This window comes from Sipha flava, unplaced genomic scaffold (genome assembly GCF_003268045.1).
Source record: "Sipha flava isolate LNK unplaced genomic scaffold, YSA_version1 197_pilon_pilon, whole genome shotgun sequence".
NCBI lineage: Eukaryota > Metazoa > Arthropoda > Insecta > Hemiptera > Aphididae > Sipha > Sipha flava.
The window spans coordinates 985,413-1,011,392 of NW_020272774.1; the positions used below are offsets into that span (position 1 = coordinate 985,413).

Sequence of the window (25,980 nt, forward strand, 5' to 3'; positions counted from 1 at the left end):
TGGGGCAACGTACGTCTAGAGATTGGATAAGGATTTTACTGGATACAGAACAGGGGTTAAAGTCAGTTGAAAATTATGAAAGAAGTTTTGAAAATAGAAAAATAAATAAATGATCGAACCACTTTAAAATAAGTTAGTAAAATACTTACAATACGACAAAAATATGAGAACATTTTGTGGCAGGTTCAAGTCTTTGTTATGCTATTGAATGCAACGAAATCATATTGTCAATATGGATATACATATATAGCCACACGGTAATACTTAAGTGCGAAAAAAACGTAAACCTTGAGTAAATTAAATAAATTACATATATTTTAAAAAATCTAGTTTTACTACATTACGTTGTACACGCAAATAAACATTATTAAATAAAATTATACATAGTAGGTCCGACACGCTGTTTTAAATCACTGAAGACTTGAATGGTTGAAAAATAAACTTTTTTCTCGTAACATTTGTCGTGCACCGTACGCGACGTAACAACGAGTACGGTCCGGAGTCTGAGTACGTAACGCTATTGTCGGTGCTCTTATTTTTTAAACATTTATTTTTAATCCAAAAACTACTAGGACTCGTTTGAATTTTTGTTACGAGACGTCGCTATGCGCCTATTCACATAACGTGCCGACAACATGTACGTAGTGCTGCAACAAGTTATCCCAAAACATTATAAATCAATATCACAATTCGAAATTCCAGAAACTTTAACACTTTATTTCCTCCACGCAGTCTGACAATACAACCCTCCCCTTAACTATCATAGATGAACCTGTAGGTAGGCAGTGCATTGAACGTATCTTCACCCACGTGTGTACTATTATAATTTATAGTATTCGGGAACATTTCCCGCTTTTAGATAACTACCGTAATACACCCTGAAAAACTGATGTCAGTGTTTGGAAAAAAAAATCAAGATAAAGTGAGCAGCTTAAAAATTCTTTAGAGCTTTCATTTTTTTTTATTTTTTCTAAACAGAGTACTGTTCAGGAAGCAGATTCGAGGTTCGCTGTTTGCGTAAAAATAACATAATCGGAAAACGTGACTTGGAACACGATCCATTTTATTCGAACTGTTTATTATTCGGTTACGTTCAATTTCAAAGTACAATCTCCAAGTATACGATGTCGAGTTGAAAGTATTTGAAGACGAAGAAATGATGTTCCGTCGATCGCAAAACCCGAAGGTGCAAGACCACTGGAACGAAAAAAAATTATAAAAAGAAATTATTCCGCACCACTAACGTCACTGATCAATTATAATATAAAGTGATGGAGAGGGGAGGGGAAGGATTCCGAGTCAATCAATCAACGTGGGTCGTGGTTGAGCCGAAGTCACCTTTGATGCGAAAAAATACACATGGGTGGGAGGGGGCAGGGTGATAAATAAAGGAATCGCGTGCCAGCAAGAAGAAAACAATAAGAGGGAGAGGGCGGAAGGGGTGTATAAGTTTTGGAATGTGTTTTTTTTAATATTATATTTTTTTAAGTTTTTTCTTTTTTTCTCTCTTAACGGTGTCCGCCTTGACCGGTGTTAGGCGTTGGTCACGTTCGGCGCGAAAATGTTTGACCAGTTCCAGTTGAACAGGTCCTCCGACCGGTACGATTTCTTCCCGCCGGCCGCGAGTTCCAGCTGCCTGAGCCCCGCCACGGCTGACTGGAAGCCCGCGTTGTAGTCCAACGTCACCTCGTTGTACACGCTCTCCTCCCGCAGGTCCATGTAGTTGTCGTTCTCGTCTGGTCCGCTGACCAGCGCGCCATACAGGATCTGAGGGTTCGGCTTCGGGCTCCGGTACGCCTCCCAGCTGCACGGCGCCGGTCGGTTTGGACAAGAGCTGAAAACCAGAAACGGCGTACGCACGTTTTACAATTGTATTTGTCCGTTCGCGATCGTACAGGGGGATGGACTGGTCGGGTGATCGAACAGAATTCATCGTGCCGCCGATCCAAATCAACAAACCGAACTGTACGCTCGTCAAAAATCATTGATCTAAGTATGATCAACTATCTATTATCAATTATCTGATCGCATTATCTAATCGCTGTTCGTAGCATAACATAAAGTGCACTATGTGTATGTTTAAATGATGCGTTTACCATTAAGTAATGAAAAAAAAAAAATGCCGACCAATATTTTAGCGGGTCCCCGAGATGTATGTATGTAGTAGCTTTTCTTAATCTGGCCCCGAAACATGTTTTTAAACGGAAACACGTAATTTTAGCACCAACGGTTGTCCTGCTATATACTGTTCGTAACGTCCACGTCAACATCCCCACTCCGTAGGTATTTAAGAATTTTTTTTTACGTTTTCTATGCAACCCTTTCACTCGCAGTGTATTTTTTTTTTTTTTGCTGCATCAATATCACACATATTATGCAATCTGTTTAACTAATTACGAGTTAAATCGTGGCATAAAAAAAAATTTCTCGAATACTTTGGGTTGTGAGGAGATACGGCTGGAGATATGAACGATCGAATACAATATTGTAGTGACCAGACAACGACCGAAGCATGGTCGTAATTATAACGGTAGTTTTCACGGGATCTGCGGAGTGTGCAGTTGTAATCCCCACTAGTGCAATCGTACTTAAATGCTATAAAATTAATAAGTATTGAAGCACGTGCCATGGTATATAACTGCGCGTCTGTATGAAGATAACGTGATAAAAGGTATAAGATGAAATTTTATTAAACTTTATAACATTTGTCTAAATATTAAAAGACTGCAAAAAAAAAATTTAAGTTTTTTCTGTTTTTCAAGAACATTAAATATTATTCCCGTGTTACACGTTAACATCTGAAAGATAAATATCATTATTATTCTGTTATCGAAATCGAATCAAAAACGAAATCGTAATCCTATGTTAGTAGCTCTACGATAACAATATACACACGAGTCCGTAGAAATTAATGTAATGTCTATGAATTTTTAAGGTGAAGCAGTTATTATTTAATATATTGTTTATATGTCTGCGAAAATTCGATACTGTGCGAACAAAGTTTGCTGAATAACTTACATATTTAAAGGAAAAATATAATAAAATGTATACATATATTTCGTTTATTTGTGTTCGTAACAAAGTGATAGGCCATTCTAATTTTCAAAAACTAAAATCCTGGTTTACGCCACACAGTGGGACAAATCAAACTTTTAGGCGGTCAAAAATAGTAAATTTCAGTGTCGTAATCAGTGACTATAAACTACTAAAGTTGTTGCCACTTATCTCTCGATACCAAGTATATCGCAACATTCGATAATCATTAACTAATGAGCTGATAAATGTAGCTGTAGTTCATAAAAATTTGTGAATTTCATGCATTCACACCGTGAGCGTGTGTATTATAGATTTTAGTTTTTCGTTAATAAATATTATACAAGTTGTTTTGGAGTTTTGTATATCTAAAATGGATCAACATATAGCACCGAGTAAGTGTATTGATTAGTATTTATACCATAAATTAAAATTTACAAATATGAATATTTATCGTCCAATTAAAGAAATTGTACTTTTTTTATAAAATAATTGAGTAGAAAAATTATTTAGGGGCTCTTAGAGGTAGCAATTGTTATTTGTTTCGTACATAATCATATTTTCTTTATAATACTACATTGAAAAGTTGCTCAAAGTTGCCCCTTTTTGAATTACGATTTAAATTACAATTATTTTTAATTATTTCTTATAGATAAATCTGAAATTGTAAAAAAAGTTAAAAACCGTTGTTTAATTGAAGAATTAAGAAAATCTGGATTTGCTTTACATACAAGTTCTTGTGAGGTCCGAAATACCTTGACCATGTATTTGCATAATAAGCTTGGTGATGAGTGGAATTCTTATGAGGACTTTGAAAAATGCATTAAAGGGAAAATTGAAGGATTTTGTAGTACAGTTAATAAAAAATGGAAAGAATCTAATAGGTGTATGTCAAAATTTTTAATTAAAAATGAAAATTGGCTACAATTAGATTTTAACATTCCATTTATAGCAATAAATGAAATAGACTACCAACCATCAACAAGTCGAGGTAGGCCACGTAAATCTTTTTTTGATTTAAGTGACCGTTCAAAACGTAGGCAAACTGAATATTTAAGGAAGACGACAACAAGTGAGGTATTGATTTGTGCTACGAAAAATACTTTGTACTCTGAAGGGAAACGAGCAGCTGCTGATATGTTAAGCCAAATAACTGAATACTCTCCTCGTAGAGCAATCAAAATTAAAAATATGTATAAAAATAGTTCTAAAACTGTTATGTCATATACCGAAGATGAAGCTCTAGCTTTTATAGTTGACACACGCATGACGAAAAACGCTTATCATATAACTAGACTCGGGGCCAAACAACGTGGAGCTAATATTTATCCTTCATATCATCGTATTCGTTTGGCAAAAGAAAGATGTTACCCCGAAGGTATAGAAATTCGCGAGGAAAAAGCTTCTGTTCCACTTCAATGTTTGTTAGATCATACACTAACTAGATTATTTAAAACTTTTGAATTTGATAGTAATATGAATCTTGATGAAGTGTATACAGACCTTAATTTGTTATGTAAGTGGGGTTGTGATGGAAGTTCTGGTCATAGTGAGTACCATCAAACATTCAACGATCAAAATATAACAGATGCAAGTGTTTTTTTATTTTCTTTGGTCCCATTGCGACTTACGGGAATTACAAAAATTTCAAAAAACAATACAATTTTATGGAAAAATCCAACACCTTCATCTACGCGTTATTGCAGACCAATAAAATTAATGTATAATAAAGAGACTGTAGAAACCACAAAAAATGAGGTGCAAAAAGTGGAGAAAGAAATTGCAGAACTAAAGCCCTTAAAATTAAATATAAATAATAATGTAGTGTCTATTCGTTATACAATGATTATGACGATGATTGATGGCAAAGTAATTAACACTTTAACAGGATCTTCAAGCCAAGTTTGTTTTATTTGTAAATGCAACCCTACAAATATGAACAATTTAGACCATATGCAAAAATTTCAAATCAATGAAGATAATCTTAAGTACGGTTTATCCACATTGCATGCCTGGATCAAATTTTTAGAGTGTATTTTACATATTGCATATAAATTAGAATCAGCCTCTACAACAAAAAGAAAAACTGTTGAACAAAAAATTTTAATTTCAGAAAAAAAGAAAGATATTCAATCTCGTCTTTGGGAAGAATTGGGCTTAAAAGTTGATAGAGTGGTTCAGGGTAAGGGTACATCAAATACGGGGAATGTTGCTCGAAGATTTTTTAAGAACCCAGAAAAAGTGTCAGAGATTACAGGAGTTGATATTTGCCTAATCCATAGATTTTCAATAATATTATCAGTAATTTCTAGTGGTCATGAAATTAATTATGAAAAATTTGATGAATATTCCAAAGAAACAGCTAAACTTTATGTTAAGTTATATAATTGGTACCATATGCCTCCAAGCGTCCATAAAATTTTGATGCATGGCTCTTTAGCGATAAAATATGCCCTTGTTCCCATTGGAGAGTTATCTGATGAAGCGCAAGAGTCACGGAACAAAGACTATATACGATTCCGAGAACACCATTCAAGAAAATCGTCACGTATTAACACAAACACTGATTTATTTAACTTTCTTTTGATAACATCTGACCCGATAATAACAGGATTAAGACCTCCGAGGAAAGTGTCATCAACTAAACTGCCTCCAGACGCAATTCATTTATTGAATATTGAAAACTCCGAAGAAAAAGAGTCGAATGAAGAAGAAGCTGAAAGTAGTAGTGATTAGACTTAATATTTTTAATTTGTTAGTTTATTATGCTATTAAATTGTTTTTTTTAGATTTGTTTTGTATTTTTAAATTAATTCTAATTATATTAAATAGTAAATAAGTAAAAACAAAACAAAATATAATTTTATATTTTTGACCGCCTAAAAGTTTAATTTGTCCCACTGTGCGCCAGTCAAATCGAACAGCTGTTTGTCTAAAGTGGATAACTCAAACGATTAAGGCGATATATAAAAAACAATATATAACTAACTTTTTCTCTCGCTACTAGTAATTTATTTTCTTAAAAATTTTAAATATTATTGACTCGAATCATAAAATATTTTTTTCAAAAAATACTATGAATTGCTTTACAAAACCCCTTGTAAAATCGGACTACTGATCGCAGACACTCCGTTAAACCTCGTTTCGAGAATCGCTTACAGTTTTGAATAGGTATAATTTAATACATAACAATAAACGATAAATGATGTTGAGAAAGATTTACCTTGCTGCATGATGAGGTTGTCGGGGATAGTTTTTTCCGAATCCTATTACGTAGCTCCGCCCTCCGTTTCCCAATGAGTAATGAATCTGTTCCTTAGCGAATTCCCTGTACTGCGTTGACATTATACCGATATCGGCGGCCTGTGAGTAAAATACGAAATGACATTATGTACTGAAACGAATGCTGAAATAAATCGGAATCGGTCGTTTTTACACGCTAAAGAACTTTCGGCTTCATGATCAAGATATCTGCAGTTACCGTTCGATCGGAATCATTTCGATCGTACGATCAATAAATCGATCGGCCCTCGTTCGGACGTATTTACATGGAAATGATGATTTTTTTTTTCAACTATCATTACATCAATTACGTCGACATGGTTGTTTCCACTACTGATTGGTAAATCAGCGTGTAATATTCGTATGGTACCTATTAAGCTGCTCGAACGCTGAACCAGGGGAGTTAGTTCAAAACAAACGACCGTTTCCGATCCTGACAAAATTATTTCAACAACGTTTTTTCGTTGCGGGCGAACGAGAAACACAATATTAAAACCGTGTAACGGACCGGCACAACTTACCCGCAAACACAAGAACGCGATGTTCGCTGCGTGACAAAGCGTACCGGATTTTTCGATGTACAACAGTCCTTTGGGCGTTTTTTTCTGGACGTATAAATTGTAATCGCAAAAGTTTCGAATCGCTTCTGTATACTTCGCCTCGTTGGTCAGTTCGGCCATAAGCATCTATCACAAAACATATCATATGATTGTGGTACGCCAACCAGTTATCGCGTGGACAGGTGCGGGTGAAATAATGGACACGATGGTGCATGGTTCGGCGGTTCAAAAATGTTAAAAATAAAATATGAATTTGGTTTTTGTGTCGATTTTTAAGTATGACAAATATTTTGAATTTTGATTCCTATTAATTTTATCGAGACATTAACGGCGACGCGCGTCTGGTACACGGCATCAGCTACGCGCGAAAGCGACGTTTTATAATCGATTCGACCATTAGACCGTTTTCTCGGTCAACCCTAGGGGCGGACAAAATCACATGGAATCGTCGTCGAATTGTCGCAGACGAGAGAGGACTTTTATAATGTGTATTACCTATTCGAATCACGTACCTGCACACCTGCGGCTTTTTTATTGTAGTAAAACTCATTCGGGCGTTCATTGAGTCCGTACTTTGCGTACATGTGTTCGGCTTCTTCCAAGTACTGAACTTCCTTCGTGGCCTTGTATAGCCACGCGGCAGCCCACGTCAGCTCGTCGCCGTAGTCGGTCGACCTGTAAAACGATGATAAAACATTTCTCATCAAAGGTGCAAGACACCGACGCGCGAATAATGTCATAATCATAATTTTCATTTATCGCGGTTTTGTATGTTGCGATAAACGACAAAAATGATTGAAATGATACGATGTTATTCTCGTCCGTTTCATTACTCGTAATACTGCGACGTTCCTTCGATGGCGTCGTGGTACAGTCCCCTGTACTGGGTACCAAACTTGTACAGCTGCTTGGCGTGACTCAAACAGTCGGCCGAGAAATTTGCGTCCAGGTCGGCGAACACGATGTGCACGGCGGCAAGAGCGGCGGATGTTTCCCCGGCCAAGTCGGAAGCTACACGCAAGCAATAAAACACACACAATACAGGGTTAGCAGTGGTACATTGAAATAAGTACAATGCGCGAAGTCTTGGTGATTCTACACGTGTCATCCGATTTGGGACCGCTGTGCTAACGCGGATTATCGATTGAAAAATTAACCGATCGCGTTCAAACAGCGATCGGACAAGAGTTGAAATCAATCGTCATTTCCATCACATGTATCACATTGGAATAGTTCGCGTTGATTGAGTAATATCCATCAATATTATCGGGTGGCATTGAACTGAACCGTTGCGTTTTACTGAAACACGGGAACGCGGAAATAAAAGTAGTAAGACTGGACGTGGCGAAAAAAAGCCGATTAGCTGCAGACAGTGTTGGTTGCAAGACTTCGCTGTGTGTATAAGTATTTTAAGCTATAATCTATACTACGTGTGTTCGAACAACATTACGCGGTGTTAACGAGCAATAAGTGATTGTTCTACGTCGAAACACGTCACGTGTTCGCCACCCATACGCTCGTACGATCGTTCCTAAGTCTAGTTTTGATTTTCGAATCACAATGAATATCCTACATTGAATCGGATTATCGTGATTTATCCTAGACTTTGGCAGGAATATGCCTCGAAAGTTAATCAAAGTCAAGGTTGGCGAACACTGTAATGCAGTTACAGATGCACGAGCGTGTATGAATGGTCAACAATCACGCGTCTATCGACTATGCAAACAACTAACTGTATCAACGGATTCGTATACCGCTAGCGAATATTTTTACCTGGTCGTTCCTTATCGATTTTGTACGCCGGCCTAGACATATTCATGTCTTCGGGTCGGCCCCAGAAACTTTGGTCCAAGCTGAAGTCACCGACCTGTCCGTAGAACTCGTAGTCACTGACGTGACACTTGATGAAGTATTCGGCCGCCCAGCGGATCGAGCTCAGTGCGTTTTGCCATTCGTCTGCGTGCGGTGAACAAACGTACACGAATTATTATCACAATATTACTGTTATTATATAGTTCTTAAAAGTTCAAAAAAACAATACGTCAATACTATTCACCCATTCTTGTATCCCACCCGACCTAAGGATCTTGCAATTTCTTTTAAATTAAGATCGTAGACCATTAATTATATTTACTTAAAATATATAAGACCGCACGTGCGGTCAATCCCGTAAAACCTCATTATAACGAAATCTTCCAACGGAATCTTTACGGCGGGAAAATTTATTTTGAGTTTCCGCAGTAGGGAGATATAATACATATTTTTTCCAACGGGGCCTCGACTAACCATTATTCACGGCAAGCATTTGAGTGAAATGAACCCCACGATTGTTAAGCGATTTTTAGCCAACGAAAAAACTTACGTCCGATTTCGTTTTGTTTGATTTAATATGTTCGTTCGAAGGTACCGGCCTCGAAAACAATTCAAGGGCGTATTTGAGTGGGAGCGAAGAATGTATTCACCCCCCCCCTACAGCTCGTATTTTTTTTTTTTGAATATAATACATTGATTTATTTAAAAAATGTAATGTATAAATAATTAAGAATATAAATTACTAGTCTATCATTATAATATGTTATTATCAGAGCTCGAGAGTTTTAGCATTTGCTTATTTTTATGGATTGACTCAAAATGTATTAGAGTGCTATAGAAGCATATTTCAAGTTAAAACACGTACAATTATGAAATTTGAAAGTGCCTTTTTTTTGCTTTTTTTCGGCGATTTTTTAAAAAAAATGTTTATTTCAAGTTTTCTGATTATTTTTGCTTATTTGACCAGTTTTTTTTTACGCTTTTATAGCTTTATCCTGCAAAGTCGTTTTTGATAAAATTAAAATTAAAAATAATTCTTATTTTATCTACATTGTTACGTAGTTTATCATTGTCCAAGGTATCGTTGTAGGGTTAACAAAGATATTCCAACGCTGAAAATAGAACTGATTGTTAAACGTCAGAATAATCAGGAACAAAGAAAACAGTTTATATTTTATTTTTCAAAAAAATCCATTAAAATTTTTGAAAGTGAAGATTTATTTTTATTTTGTTTGATTTTTTAGTTAGAATTTATAGTTTTTTTTTTTTTAATATATATTTTTGCTAGATTTTCAATTTTTTAAATGCTTATTTTAGTGCTTATAATGATGTTTTTAAGTGCTTATTTTAATGATTTTAAGTACTATAGGTTCCGAGCCCTGGTTATCATTAATGGCATCTGAACGGTGGGCGTCGTTTCCCTTCAAACGAGGTAACCGTTGAACGGCGGCATACACGTTAACTGCGAGATAATGAAAAAGTTTTGAAAATTGTTAAATATTTTCATTTTTCAATCATAATGGGTTAATATTTTAATTATAAACAATATACATATAATTTTGCAAGTGTTACAACCTAAATTGATGTTTTAAGTATATTTTATCTAAGCTCTATACAGCTGTACTCTATATTTGCAATACTAAAATAGAATTTCTATTAGAATAATATTGATACAACAAATATATTGCTTATTTTACATATCAGACTATCGTGGTTGTAAATAATAGTTATTATTATTATCAATAATTTTAAGTTGTCATCACGGCTGCAGAACTATAGCTGTGGTTGTCATATTATTTTCGAAATAGTCTAATGATAATGGTCGATTAAAATTTACTGCAAATCTTTTCTATTATTAAATAGAATCAATAATACTATTAATATTTGAACAATTTATTATGATTTATAATTAATAACCTAGTATTTACGAATTGTAATAGATGCATACAAATCTGAAAGTTTTAATATCTTACTATAATATAACACACACACAGTAATATTATGAAATGATGTAAATATGTAATATAAATATAGTTCATAAATCATATAATATAATATAGCCTGTGATAGTATAGTACTATAATATAATACACAATTTAAAATCAAAATAATAGAAGATTGTGCACCATAATAATCTGTCGTCGATGGTTACCTCGCTTGAGTAGTTACAAAAAAAACCACTAGATCACGTACCAAATCTAAGCAGATGCTAATAACAGGAACATGAGCTGTAGGTAATGAATTCTAAATTATTTTTAAGTTTATATTGAAGAAAAATTAGTTTCTCCCCCCTATGACCTCGGCTCAAATACGTCCTTGAAACAATTCCGAGGTATCCATAACCATGATTGTATTTGTTGTGTTCTACGTTGTGTTTCGTACGCGTGAAGTTTTTTCGTTTTGCACAAAAACACGATACTTACTAGCTTCCACATACACGTCCTTATAGTTCAAATAACCCCACGCCAAAATGGTCGTAGTGCTCGCCATCGTGAAACCAAATTTCACAAAGTCACCGGCTAGAAAAAAAAAGAAAAAAAAAACATTAAGAATACGCATTAGGCAATGGCGTAGCCAAGAGCTAAGGGACTATAGCCCTACCTCACCGGTCATGTTTATGTGTATGCACCATACTAGTATACTGCTACTTGGTATTTAAGTAATTGAAAACTTTGGCACTAACCAAATGTTAACGAATAACGGGTGTTTGTCTTTATCACTACGATATAGACTCTCGTCTAACATTATAATTTTATGATCAATATAGTTTTTATACTATGTTATTTTGAGGGCGATGCTACAGCCACTGACCATCGTTATTATTATAAATTATATTTTAATAAATATTATTAAAAATATTTTAAAATTCTAAAAATACATTTATAAAATTGGTGAGAAGGGAGGTGACGAGTGAACTCTCAAATCCACTCTTACCTGACCTGTTCAAAAAAGTGTTTAGCCCCTCACATTTAAAAAATACTGGTTATGCCACTAGCATTTGGTACGATACGTACGACACTGTTACCAGAGTTGATTGTACCGTTGGCCGCGTGTAGATTAATCGAATACAAACATCAGAGACAAACACCGGATATACATTTATATTTACATAATGGCAAATAGAGTATGTTAATGTGGTAAAACAGATGAAGTCTAAATAGTTATCCACGTATCCGATATACCTACTTACACGAACCGTTTGTGGCGACACATAGATATGTTTTAACGGGATAATATTGATTTTCGTCGGGAGGGTGTAATAATTATAGGTAGTATTGAGCGTTTATCGGGAAAAAAACCGTTTCGTTTACCGTAGTATCGTAACGTGTAACAATATCACATGTATTCGTTCTACATCGCATTAGCATATACTCGTAATTACCAGTCAAAATACGATATTTTCAAAGCTTTTCGTTTTGAAAAAATTGCATTTTCGGATAACAGTTTTCGTACACACATGACTTTCGAGCACACACGGCCTTCGAAAATCCTAATTAGAATATCATAAAGAAATGTGAGAAATACGTATAGGTACAGAATGGACCATTATGACTAATATATCGAATACCGATCGAAGTGCGCTATCTAATTGCGTCATATTCGTGAACAGGTTTTCTCGTATTCGATGACTTCATAACACGCATAATGCACAAATACAACCGTACGTGTTTATCGCTCGGTCCACGTAAATCTACTAATAGTTTTTCGAGAAAAACAAGAAAAATCGAAGTTGTACGTATTTTTCACCGGATTCTTCGTTCGTGTGTCATATAACCGTAAACTCGTCAGATTTAACACGTTCGTGAAGTTAATTTTTAGAATTTGTTAATCCAAACTTTCACCGTGAAACAAGAAATTTAAAAGTTGGTTCAACTTAACGTAGCCCACCTGTTTCGACCTAGAACTATGAAATTAGTACCAAACGAAAGCTATTGATTAGCAAAAATTTGCAAGTCCGTTTTAAGAATTTGCAAATCATTCAGTTGGCTACTAACTTTTGAAGTTGTGCAGTTGGCGTGATGTTTCGAACTAAAACTCCGAAGTGGATATCAACTAAAACTAATGATTAGCTAACGATTAGTAAGGCAAATGGTTAAAAAAAAACTACAAGAATTTTTGAAAATTTAAAATATTAAAAAGAATGCGGCGGCGGTAGTGCAACGATAACGCGAGAACAATAACGTTGGTGTATGACGTACTACAACATTCATTTGTTCACATCGAATGCTTGACACGTCGAAATCGATGCGCTAACGCAGTGACAGGAATGCGATGTTTTGAACACTATGAACGGGCAACAGAAGATGCCTGACAAGGTGATTGTACAACATAGGGTTGTACGAAGAGTGAAATTATTTTACAAGAACGCGAAACACATTAGAATGTTGTGAAGACTATGGATAATATTTGTGTTCAAAATGTTTTCATGGCTAGAAAATTCGAATTCGTTCGACCGTATTTTGTAACCTAAACATTGTGCGAAACATGACGTGAAAAAGTTACTGGAAATATTCGGGGAAAAAAAAGTATTTGGCCGAACGTAAAATGTAGTAGGATGCCATTAGTCAACGAACTTTAACGTCTTAAAAATAACTGAGAGTGCCGGATCGCGTCCAATAAAAGTAAAACTATTGATCCGTTCTGGGACGTGGCAAGGGTTAAGGCAATGACTCCCGAGTCAACGGGACAACAGATTTGAATGTCACAGTAAAATTAAATTCAAAAACAGTAAACTATATGTAAATATACTAATAAATATCGCTTGATACCACGATTATGACTATGAATCATACTGCCTGCATGACGATTAAATTGTTTTTTTTGCTCGGGTAATACACGCCCGTCACGGTTATTGGTCTCTACACGTATGCCTACGAATCCGCTATCGTGCCTATGGAAGTTTCACATGAAAAACAATGTCAAAGAGCGGACAGAATATTATTATACCTTTTTATACGTACAAACAAGAATGAGGAAAAAATTAGAAAAAAATGCGCGTTAATTGCTAAATGAATTACACGTGCGAAATAAAAATGATAAACGTCTGTCTGGGAACTATGAAACGAATTCGTTACTACAGATTAGAATTGCGAAATGTAAGGAAAAAAAATACCTAAATCAACAACATTTTATCTTTATTCAAAAATAAATCATAAGTATTACGAATGCAAAACACATGTTACAATTTAATACGTTTGTGTATGTTTTTCGAGAAAACGTGATTTACTATTTCATCCACGTTAACTAGCACATTCCGACGGATCGACGTTGAAATGTGCAATACGAGAATATTTCCACGTTGAACTGTTAAACGTATTTTTCATTTCCGATCAAAATCGGTAGTTTATTGACCACGCGTCGAAAACACGCACAACATATTTTGGTCGTATATTTTAGAAACTAAATCCGACGTACGTATAAATAACATATCCGATATGGATGTCGAATTTTCTATTCGCCGTTTGAAATCCTAAACAATTGTTTAACAATCGGCGTTGGAATGGTTCTGGCTCGAGTTGTACACAAAATTGATTAGTACGGTTATAAAATTATCCGATCTAATGTCGATGGGAATTAAAACTCAAGAAATCCGGTACATGACGAATACTATGCGCAGTTAGGGTCCGGAATAAATATACATTTTGATGACAATCAGCCCTTACAAACTCCCTGGATACTTTTTTTAAAATCAGCGTATTTTTATATATTAATGATCATTTATTTTTATATCTTACATAATTATTTAATGTTAAAAAAAGTAATATAATATAAATCTAGAACATACTACATCTGTAAATCTGATTAAGTGATGAAATATAGGGTTTATTATTAGTACTTTAAAAAACACGAAACTCTTAAAAATATATAACAAAATTTAAAAAATAATAATACTACCTAATAGAAAGAAAAGAAAACAATAACTTATTACATTATCAAATGAAAATAATAAATAAATAAAATTTCTCACTTAACACACATATACATGAAACATTTAAATGTGGAATTATATTGTGGACTGAGTATTTCCAAGAAAAACCAATCATAAAATATTTTTTCTTTTTAGACACCACACCGGTAATATTTTTCTGATATATGGTTAAAATTTGATTACAATAAATCTACGAATGACTATCTAAGATATTTGTCGGTAAAACTGACAGTTATATCATAGGCTCTTACCAATCATACATAAATAAATGCAATTTGATTGGTCTCTATTTTAATACATTTATTTAATTATGGTGATTATAATTATAATTTTTTGCACAAAAGCCCGGTCGATTGAATGCTCTAACATTTTCGATTATCTTTTGTTCAACCTTCCAGTGTTTTTTTTTTTTTTTTTTTTATTTAAATTGATTCTTAAAACAATATTTTAATTTATTTCCAGTACTTAAAATACATTATTTTTTGGCAGAACATATTTTAAGTAATTTTCACTAGGTGGCACTTCGATAAAATTGTCTACCATCGCAGTTCATAAACGTGGTGTTCTTCTGCAGAGGAACATACAGAGAAAATCAACTTCTGTCACTACGGTCGTTATGAGAATGTGTTGGTTATTGGCACGATCAGCGACCATTGGGTAGCATTCAATTACCACTGGGGCGCACTAGTGCCACATATTTTGTATGTTAAAATATGCTCTGTTTTTTGGTCCACCTCATTCCATGAAGCCATATTGAAAAATTGACCGAGATATATTTCGAACAGTTTGTAGTGGTTAGGTTTGACGAATATGAAACGTGGCAATATTGGATCATAAAAACGTATTATGTCTTTGAACCAACAGCAATACTACAAGAAACCTTTTTAACGTTCGTATTTCCGTATTCCCTTTAGACAATAATCTGTTGCGATCCAAGTGATACCGCAATACACTAATTTGAGGCTGTGTATAAGTCAAACTAACGATCCTACATTAGGACGCTGCAGGAAACCCGTACCTTCAATCAACTGCAATCAAAGTATTATTAATTTCGGTTATACGGGCTGCAAAAGAAACGATCAAGTGTAAAGAACGAAATCGATCGCTTATTGTTCGATCTCCATTAATAATTATTATAGAAAAAAAAAACTGATTTATTTTCATTATATTTACATGTTTTTCAACTTTTATCATTTGGCTCCATTACAGACTGGGCCTGTGTGTTTGACGCATGTAAAACATCTGGCTATTGCGGCACTGATCGTCCAGAAGGCGTACGCGAGGGTGATTTTAGAGGTTCCCCCCCCCAGATCGTATAAGCATGAAAATGCAAAACCTAAGCCCCCTGCCCACCACCTGAAAATATTTTCTTCGTGCACGCGGGCCGACCGGTTCCGACTGGAAACCGTATACGTCGGTGATCCACGATTGCGCAATTTTTCCTTTTTTTAATCAAACTAATTACACCACGATTGCGCAAAAAAATTGCAACACGATTGCGCCTCGATCCCTTTTTACCTGATAAAATCACAACACCATTGCGCACCAAATTATACGTGTATATACTATGTATAATAATGTATATAGTACATACTTTCTATAATTTGCATATACATGAGCTCAAACTATTAATTCACAAAACGCACTTTTTCAAAATCAAAATGAAAAGTTTATTGAGCTAATGATAGTTATAATAATAATGACTATATCAGACTATATCATCTAATGACTATCAGTATAGAAAAAAAAAATTTTTAGTAAAAAAAATGTCGACTATTGACCATGTCAGTATATACATTTAACATACATGTAATTTAGAAAAAAATGATTTTTAACCAAGCCAACGATGATAATTTGTTGACAGTCCTAAGCCTGTAATAATTGCGAAGGAATATTGTGAATTAATAAGTAATAAGTTTGAGTGCATGTATATGAAAATAATATATGTAGAAAGTATGTACGAATATTGTATACATTGTTTTATGTTGTACATAAATTATTATACATAGTACATATACCTACACAATATTATTTGTTACGCAATGATGCGATTTTATTAGGTAAAAAGGGATCGAGACGCAATTTTTTTAAATTTTTTTTCACAATTGTAATTAGTCGGGTCGAAAAAGAAATGATTGCGCAATCGTGTTGCAGCCCGTATACGTATACCACCGCCGCCGTCGCAAATAACATAACTCAGGACACGTATTCCATTGCGGACACGATTAATCCTTAACTATGTAATCATTACCGTCGTAATATCCTCCGGACAGATCCTCGCCATTTTGGCCTCGGTCCGCGGTCGCGGAGTCGGCACGCCACGGGATGCGGTTGTCGGCGGTTAGGTGGCCCGATCTCTGCGACTCGTAGAACATCAGCGACAATCGTAGTACCTTGTCGTAATCGTAACACCTGGCCGCGACGACCACGAGCAACGTGCCCAGCACTACGCGTTCCACCATCTGCAACACAAAAACGGTACTACAGTCTCAGCACGGGTCCATATATGGACGTTCTACGCAGGCCCGGCTCAAGTGGTATGCGACATAGGCCCACGTCTAGGGCCGCATTTAACATTTTCAAACTATAGGTAATTAAAAAAAAAAAATATTACATTTACTAGTTCCTACTTATATCAAAAAACTGTTTTGTTTCATTTAAATTAGTAGTGGTTTACTTGTCTACAAATGTTTTAATCTAATTAATTGTTAACTTAACATAAATAAATATAACCAACTCGGAGTTAAGTCGGAGTTATTTTTGTATTGTTTATGTAAAAATAATATTTGATGTAATATTTACATGTAAGGGGCCGCAAAACTTAAGTTTGCCTAGGTGTAAGAAAACATTTGGACCGGGTCTGGTTCTACGTTGAAGAACGTCGACATGCACCGATCGTAAGTCGTATGGGTGTTTATTATTTGATAGCCGTTCGTGCGCGTATATCGTATCCATATTCGTATATTATAGGAGAGTTCAATAAGTCTATGGTTTTCTCATTGCACAGTCGGTCGTAAACGACGAGCGCGAAAAAAAACGTTTTTAAAACCATTTTTGTCAACGCTGGATTTCGAGTGTAAGATCTTTGCCGTATTAGTTGTGTTTACAGTCGTATTATTAACAAAAAAAGAAAAGAAAAAAAAACCGATTCCAAGTAATGTCGTTGTATTGACCACACGGCACAATACATAAGCATCAACATTCACCGTAGACATTTAGTTCTGTCGTATTTCGAACTTCGGTACCTTACTGAAAAAAATAATGATGAGGAGGGGGTAAAACCATTCTGAACATAACTTTTGTGGCCCATACACAAAAAAAGTTCTGGACCCGCCACTGCACAGATCCTAGAACGAACGTTGCGAATTACAATAACGATAATAATGTAAACCTATATTATAATAATACAATAGAATACAATGCGTAATAATACATTACAATTACTATGCGCAGGGCCGGATTCAAGTCTTGGAAGGTCAGCGTGCAACTGGTCTAATGGGCGGCACCTTCGGGGACAAACAATTGACAAAACTCTTGCAACACGTATTAAAACAAAATAATAATAGTACGGATGGGTTAAGAGCACGTCCGGCGAACGATTTTTTTAATTCTGTTTTACGTTCGTATCAGCTGTGTTCCCTGGCGCATCGCACCCCTTGCATCACTATTAAATCCGGCACTGCCCATACGAGTCCTATTGGATAATTAACGATTTCGTTCGAATGAATTATTCGGATTCGTATGCACACGAACCGACGATCAACGTTTTACTTGATCGATTGACGGATGATTGATGCACGCGGTGGGTTGGTTGCGCGGCCGAAGAAAACTAAAACGTTTCCAAGCGCGCGACATGATTAATTATCGTGTAATATTCTAATATGTTTATGGTCTCTGACCGTTTCTCGTTCGAAAAAATCGCACCGACGAAAACCGTACGCGTTTAACATGACGTATTGTTATGACGGTCGTATGTTTCGTTTTCCTAGAACTCCGTTTATTGTATTATACACGTGCGCATCGCGATGAAAGGAAATCAAATGTTTTCTCGCACCGTCAGAGTAGGTACTACATTTATTTTTATTATTATTATTTCAGTCTATGTGAAACGGTTTTTTTCTTTATACCGTACACTTTATTGGTCGACGTGCACCGTCACGATACTGTACGGCAGGGGTCGGCAACCCGTGGCCCGCGGGCCGCATGTGGCCCGCGAAGCAATATTTTATGGCCCGTTCAAAGGTAGTTAATTTTTATGTTTTATTTTTGTTCAATAAATTTTTCATACAACTTTCAATACTACTCAATTCTTTTTTCTTTATAAATAAAATTGTTATTGTTATCTAATCGGACTCGAAGATAATGATGGCTGCACTACTCGGTCATAGAATAAATTAAATATATATATATTTAAAAATTAAAATTTTAAATATATTTAATCTATGTAATCTATGGTCATAGTTACTTTGCGTTTGTAGCGAATAGTATTACACCGTGATTACGCCGGTACGTGTGAATACTTGTGTTTGTAATAGTTTCATTTTACAAGTAAATCCAAATATTATGGCGACTAAAAAAAGAAAAATTTGTGATGAACATCGTTTTTTTAATAATTCTTGGGTTGATTTATACTTTTTTGTCGAAAACAAAGGTAAGCCATTATGTTTAATTTGTCAAAAAATTAAATTTTTTCTTAAAAGCAATTATTTCCAGTAACATTCGTATTTTTTACACTTATATTTCTTTGTAAAATAATCAAATATAATAGCAATACAATTATTAGTATCATTATTAGTATCATATGTTAAAATTTTTTTTTAATGTAGCCCTTGATAAACATTTGAAAAAAAAATATGGCCCGCGTGGTTCAAAAGGTGGCCGACCCTTGCTGTAGGGAAACGAGCCACTTTGTATCAACGGTTTTGAATGGATGACGGTCGATTTTTGCGAGTTTAGGTTGAGGGTGCAACTATTTTAACGTTCAGTTCATGTTACTACGGATAATTGATTATTTTTCCAACTTTATTAAGCAAACTGCAAAATAGTTAGAACGAACGGATTAATTTTCGATTTGAACAATGACCATGTTCAACCAAGAACAACTAATGGAGCTGAAGCTTTCCATAGGCATTATAATAACCAATTATATAGCCCTCACCCATATGTATACCAAGTTATTGATGTAATTAAAAACATACAATCAGAAACTGAACTTAAATTAAATTCAATAAAAATAAATGTTAATAACTATCGCCGGAAAGAAGTGCTACAGGCAATCGAATACTCGAAAAATGTATGGACCAAGTATTCAAATAACGAAATAGACCAATTAAATTACTTGGAACAAATGGGTAACCGCTTCCAAGGCAAACCATTGAAGTAATAAATTTTAAAAAATACACAAAAAACACATTAAATAAAAATGACAAAATCGAAAAATTCGAATTATTTGTAACATATACCACACAATATAATACACAGAAAACACATTTTTAACCACACCAGTGAAGTTAAAATATTCACTGACAGTTGTAATTTAAGTAAATGTGCGCAAACTAGGTGCACCCATATAGGCATATACGTATATTAATTTTTCGTATATCGTGTGTCAGTTATCAGTTAACACCACTATTGATAATAGTTCTTATGATTATACATAGACACGAGTGTACGAAATCTGAGCATTTTCACTATATTTTTCGTAACGTGTATTGCGTACTGTACGTATCTTTTAAGTTTTTACCGGAAATATAATAAAAAACACAATAATATTAAAATTAACTTCTAATAAAAATTATTAGATATTTAAAATAAAATGTTTACTTTGGACTTAACCTACTACCTTTTTTCCCGGGACCCAACTTACCTACTGCTTTTATTTTCTTGCGATCTAGAACAAATCGCGGTCGCCGTTTCGCCGTCGCCACTTTGCCGTCACTGTTTCGCCGTAAAACCATTTCGACGTGAGGCCGTTAAAAAAATGTTAATAGTAATAAAATAATTTAAAGATATATTTTGAGCATTATACTTATTATTTACTATACACATTTTCCAACACACAATAATAATAAAAAATATTTATTTTTCATCAATAATATTTCATAATAATAATCTTTTATCGACATCTAAATAGTTTATCATGTTCTGATATCCACAGGTTTAGAAGTGCATAATTTGTGTGTATGAAGTTTATCATAGCTTATACTCGCTTTTAGTGATAAACGAAAAGAGGAACTATTAAGTAATAATAAAATAACAGCCAATAGGTAGTTCTTAGTGAGCTGTATATAATGGAATTTATATTTGCTCGTCACTCGTCAGTACCAAAATAGCAGTCGTAGAAACTATTCGTCGGCGTAATGTTTTTGTAGATAATGGTTTTATGTTTATATTCGATGCGTTTAGTGCAGACGGGAAAAAACGTTTTTGGCGATGTAGAAAAAGAAACGTAAACCTCGAATTCACAAAAATGTAGACGATTTGACCGTGTTAAAACGAATCAATGAGCACTCTCATGACTCAGATGCCGCGGCAGTTGAAGCAGAAGTTGATGTGACTAAAATTAAAATTCGATCTCAAAAAACACTAGAATCTACATCAATAGTATTGAACGAATGTACGACTGGACTTTCACAAGCAGCTAAAGTAAGTGATATAATATTTTTGTGCCAATAAAAAAAAAAAATTTAATATTACTATAATGTTTTTTAGGGTACGCTAACGTCCACCTGTGCATTAAAGGAAAAAATTTGGCGTATACGTCAACAAATTGTAAAAGCTCCCTCTGCACCTAAAGATTTAATTTTTCTAATAATTCCAAAAGCTTATACAATTTATTCACCATATGAAGGTGTGAATGAGAAATTTTTACTCGATGACAGGGGCGTAATTACGGGGGGGGGGATATGGGGGATAGATCCCCTCCATGAGCTGTATTTATACAGTCAACTCGTGGTATAACGAAGTTCGATATAACGAAAACCTCGATATAACGAATAAAACTGTCGGACCCTTGAAAATCTCGTGATATAACGAAAAATTAAATATATTTTGGTCCCCTCGATATAACGAAGATTTTTTGGTCAAAGTTCACGCAATGTAACGAATTTTTACAATTTTGGAGATTGATATTCCACGTCTTACTAGTTTGTTTCGGCTATTATTATGTGATAAGATGTTCATGTATCGTTTATATGATACACGTCTGTTAAATGTAAATTGTATTAAATATAAACATAAATTTGTTGTTATTGACAAAGATTTAGCTACCTGTGGAGTTCTAAATAATGATGAGATTTTGAATATAACTGGTGACGAAGAGCCCCCGTAAGCTCGAATGTAACATAATTAGGTCGCCGCGCCGTCTTAAATTGTTTACAAAGACATGATATTGACGACAGTGTATTTTGTAATATTCTAAATTTGGACAACACTATTAATTGTGTAAGCGCAAATAGATATATAAACACAAAAAAAAACTGATTTTTTTTTTAAAAAAAAAAGAAGTATGTATGTAATAAACAAAAATGTATGAATGTATCTTATAAAATATTTAATAATAATCTAATATTATATGTCGGTATGTTATTATAAAAATCTAATAAAATCTAAATTTTCTTTTAAATATCGTTTAAACAAATTTTGTTGATTTATGCTTTTGATATAATGAATTTCGATATAACGTACTTTTTGCTAGGTCCCTTGAAATTCGTTATATCGCGAGTTGACTGTATATTGTCTTAAACCTACAAATAGCTCAAATATAAACTTATAAATTATTATGAAACTAAAAATAAAACCCGGTTATAAATATTTATCCGTAAATGTCTATGTTTTCTTTATTACATCAAATTGTCAAAATGTTCTTTTAACCAATATTGAAAATAGTAATAATGTTCCTAAGGTTAAAATTTTAAAAAGATTGTGTGCTACACGATGGGTGCAGCATTATGATGCGATAACAGATTTCATTGAACTATTTGCATTCGTAGTTGAACCATAGGTACAGAAAATATTCCTAATTGGAATGATTACACTGCAACGTAAGCTAATATACTATTAAAAAACTATTGATTCAGAATTTCTTGTATCTTTACAAGTTATACAATTAAATATACAAGTAATTAATAAATATAATTAATTTTATTTTATAATAAAATATTTTTCCAATTGATTTTTTCTTTTGGATTACCATTGTGTAAGTTGCTAAAAAAAGAAAAAATTATTTAAGAGAAGCAGTAAGCCTTGCTGAAAATATTATATTTTTATATTTATTTATTTTTTTTATATTTTTTTATTAAAAAATATCAGACTAAATTGTGATACTGAATTTCACAAACATTGCCCCCACAAGTTTGTCATACAAATTAATTTTAATCCCCTCCCATGAAACATTCTCAATTACGCCACTGCTCGATGATAGTAGGTCAAGCCTAGATAGAATTTTAATTTTCGGTAGATTAAAAAGTTTAGATATTTTAGAACGATCAAAAATATGGTTTTGTGACGGAACATTTAAGACTGCACCTCCTCTTTTTGCGCAAGTTTACGTTATATTGGTTAAAGATATTGGAGGTGTACATCCTCTTATCTATGCACTTTTACCAAATAAATAAGCCAAAATATACCAATAACTTTTTCACAGATTAAAATAATTAAAACCCGATTTATATCCTGATTTTATATCATGTGATTTTGAATATACTGCTATAATATCTATGAAAGATGCTTTTCAAAACGCTAAAATGAATGGATGTTTGTATCACCTGATGAAAAATTTCAGATTAAAATTATGTAGTTTAGGTTTGATTTCAAATTACAATAATAATGCAGATTTTGCTCTCTCTGTTAAAATAATAACTGCATAAGCTTTTGTGAAAATTGAAGACATCGATAAAACCGTAGATGAGCTAGCAGAGTATTTACCAAACGAGTTACAAGATCTTTTGGATTGGTTTGAGGATAACTACATAGGCCGCAAAAATAGAACAAAAAATGGACGTAGACCAGCAATTTCCCCCCCACCCATCATTATGGAATGTACACGATCGAGTAATCATTGATCAAGATCGTACAAATAATTATGCCGAAGCTGCCAATCGGAGGTAATTAAAAATAATTAACAATTAGTTACAATCACAAAAAAATATTTTCAATCATAATATTCTTTAGATTAAATACTGAAATGGGTGTTAGCCATCCAACATTGTGGTCGTTTATTTCAAGTCTGCGTAAAATCCAATCTGGCCGTGATACATACTACGTACAGTTGGAAGCAGGGAGAAGTCCACCCAAAAAAATTAAAAAAATATTTAGACGTCGATAAAATATTAATTAAAATTGTGAGTAACTACGAAAACCTTAGTTTAACATCGTATTTGCGAGGAATTTCTCAGAATATATCTTTGAAATAAAATAATGATTATATAGTAAATAATAATAAGTATAATGTTCTTTAAAATTATTTTATTACTATTAAAATTTTTTAACGGCCAAATGGCCTCGCGTCAAAATGGCGACGGCAATTTGTCCGTGTTTGATTTTCCTGGGACCCAATTTACCAACTCCCCTCACAAAAGGGATCTCTCCGTCATAGAGATGTTTTTCTGCACTACACCAGAAAACCAATGGCATCTTTTGGAAGGTGGCAATTGGGACATTTGTCTCATTCTAGTATTTACTTCAATTTATAGCCGGTACATTTAAAAAATATAAGAATTCTTCAACAGACAAGTTTCGTCAAAAAATATAAACTGTAAATGAAAATACTTCCTGAACCCACCTCACCCATAGAATCACCCCTTCGTGAAGCGTTCCAGAAGTTCGGAAGCTTTTCGAACCAGCGAAAATTTAACCATCGAGAAAAATTTCTCTTCGGATAAGGACAATACGTATAAGACAGTGACGATTTCACGAAACGAATTACGTAACATTAATATGCACACTGCGCGCACGAAATGGGACACGTGTTGTTGAAACGATCGTAACGATGGCACGACGATGAATCGATCATTGTTAAGACGCACTAACCGCATTGTACGTGTTCTTCTCATTTTGTTCTGTTTTGTTTCGTGTTGGCCGCGGTCATCTTCGCTGCTCCTTCCTTATGGTCAACCGCAAAATCTAATTTAGCGCACGGAAACAAAAACCGCTTACGATTTGTCCACACCACACTTGTTTTTAAATATCGCGGTAGGTATACGTAGGTATCTACCGTGCAAACTTACAGAAGAAAACAGAATATCGAATCCAATACGCGTGACGGACGGATCGTCGACCCAAGACGACGATCAAAAAAAGGCAATTGATATTGCAAAGGTTTTTCCGTCCGAGCGGCACGTCGATCATCGCAGCCGCATTCCACGGTGCAATGGAAACGTTACTCGCACTTACGTTCGAAAATAAGCATTACGTCGATAGTCACACGGTTGTTCGGTGTTGGGTGGGTCGCAACGATACCGACTAACCGTTATGGATTATTGTTGTTTAATTTTAGAAGTTAATCAATTACGTCCATGAACAATTACCGGAATTCATTATCTCTGTCGAGTAATATTAATGGCACTGGTACTAATAATTGCACTAGGTTTCCAATTAACGCCCACGAGCTGTTCGCATGTTACGTCGTTCTTTGGAACTTTGAAGTTTCCAAGTCAATGCGGAGGACACGTACAGCGGTAATTGTATCAAGCCGGTGACATGAACTATCCGATTAGTGTTACGTAAGGCCAACATGTTAGCGTTCAGATCGCCCGCTTTATGTTTAATAAATGGGATCAATACCGTAATTGAACAATCCGAAGCGTGTTGTTCCGTACTCAGTTTTTGAAATGTCGTCAATATTTGATTTCCACAAAGTAAACAGACCATCGTGTTCTAGTACTGTACTTATTTTTGTATTCAAAAGAGAATTACGATTATTTTTTATTTGCATTCATAAATCTGATAAACCAGCTGTTTCTCAGATCAAAATTGACGAAGTCATTTAAAAATCAAAACTAACGATGAATGACACTATAATACGATCGGATATACTGAAACAATTGATTATCTTATCAATAATACACTGTTTTCTCCGAGTTCGTTTGTCGTTTAATCACAGTAAAGTACGTTCAGTGAAACAACACATTGAATATCAAAAAAACCATTACTGCATTAAAATTTCAGTATTTCTATTTTAATTTTACGCATATACATTGGTTATGTTTACTCGAAATGTTTTATCGTGATTATGTAAAACATGAACCGTCGACAATGAACGGTTGCACTATGCACGTCACTGAAACACAACGGTTAGACGTGTGTTAAAGCGTTGCACATAGTATGTTTATTACAAATTAAATATTTTCCCGCTGTTTTGTTTTT

General features: G+C 34.3%; 1 protein-coding gene across 1 annotated transcript in view; it reads right to left on the bottom strand.

Annotated features, from left to right (window-relative positions):
• Window positions 1–293: 293 nt before the first annotated feature.
• The window catches only part of LOC112681795 (endoglucanase E-4-like), a 30,638-nt gene continuing 4,951 nt past the window's right edge, over window positions 294–25,980 (bottom strand). Inside the window, exons 2-9 of the mRNA XM_025552113.1 lie at window positions 16,868–17,078; window positions 11,111–11,206; window positions 8,649–8,831; window positions 7,709–7,886; window positions 7,388–7,550; window positions 6,837–7,001; window positions 6,257–6,396; window positions 294–1,834 (exon numbers count right to left, since the gene is read on the bottom strand). Coding sequence (XP_025407898.1) covers window positions 1,534–1,834; window positions 6,257–6,396; window positions 6,837–7,001; window positions 7,388–7,550; window positions 7,709–7,886; window positions 8,649–8,831; window positions 11,111–11,206; window positions 16,868–17,078 — 1,437 coding nt within the window. The 3' untranslated portion in view covers window positions 294–1,533. The remainder of the gene's footprint in view (window positions 1,835–6,256; window positions 6,397–6,836; window positions 7,002–7,387; window positions 7,551–7,708; window positions 7,887–8,648; window positions 8,832–11,110; window positions 11,207–16,867; window positions 17,079–25,980) is intronic.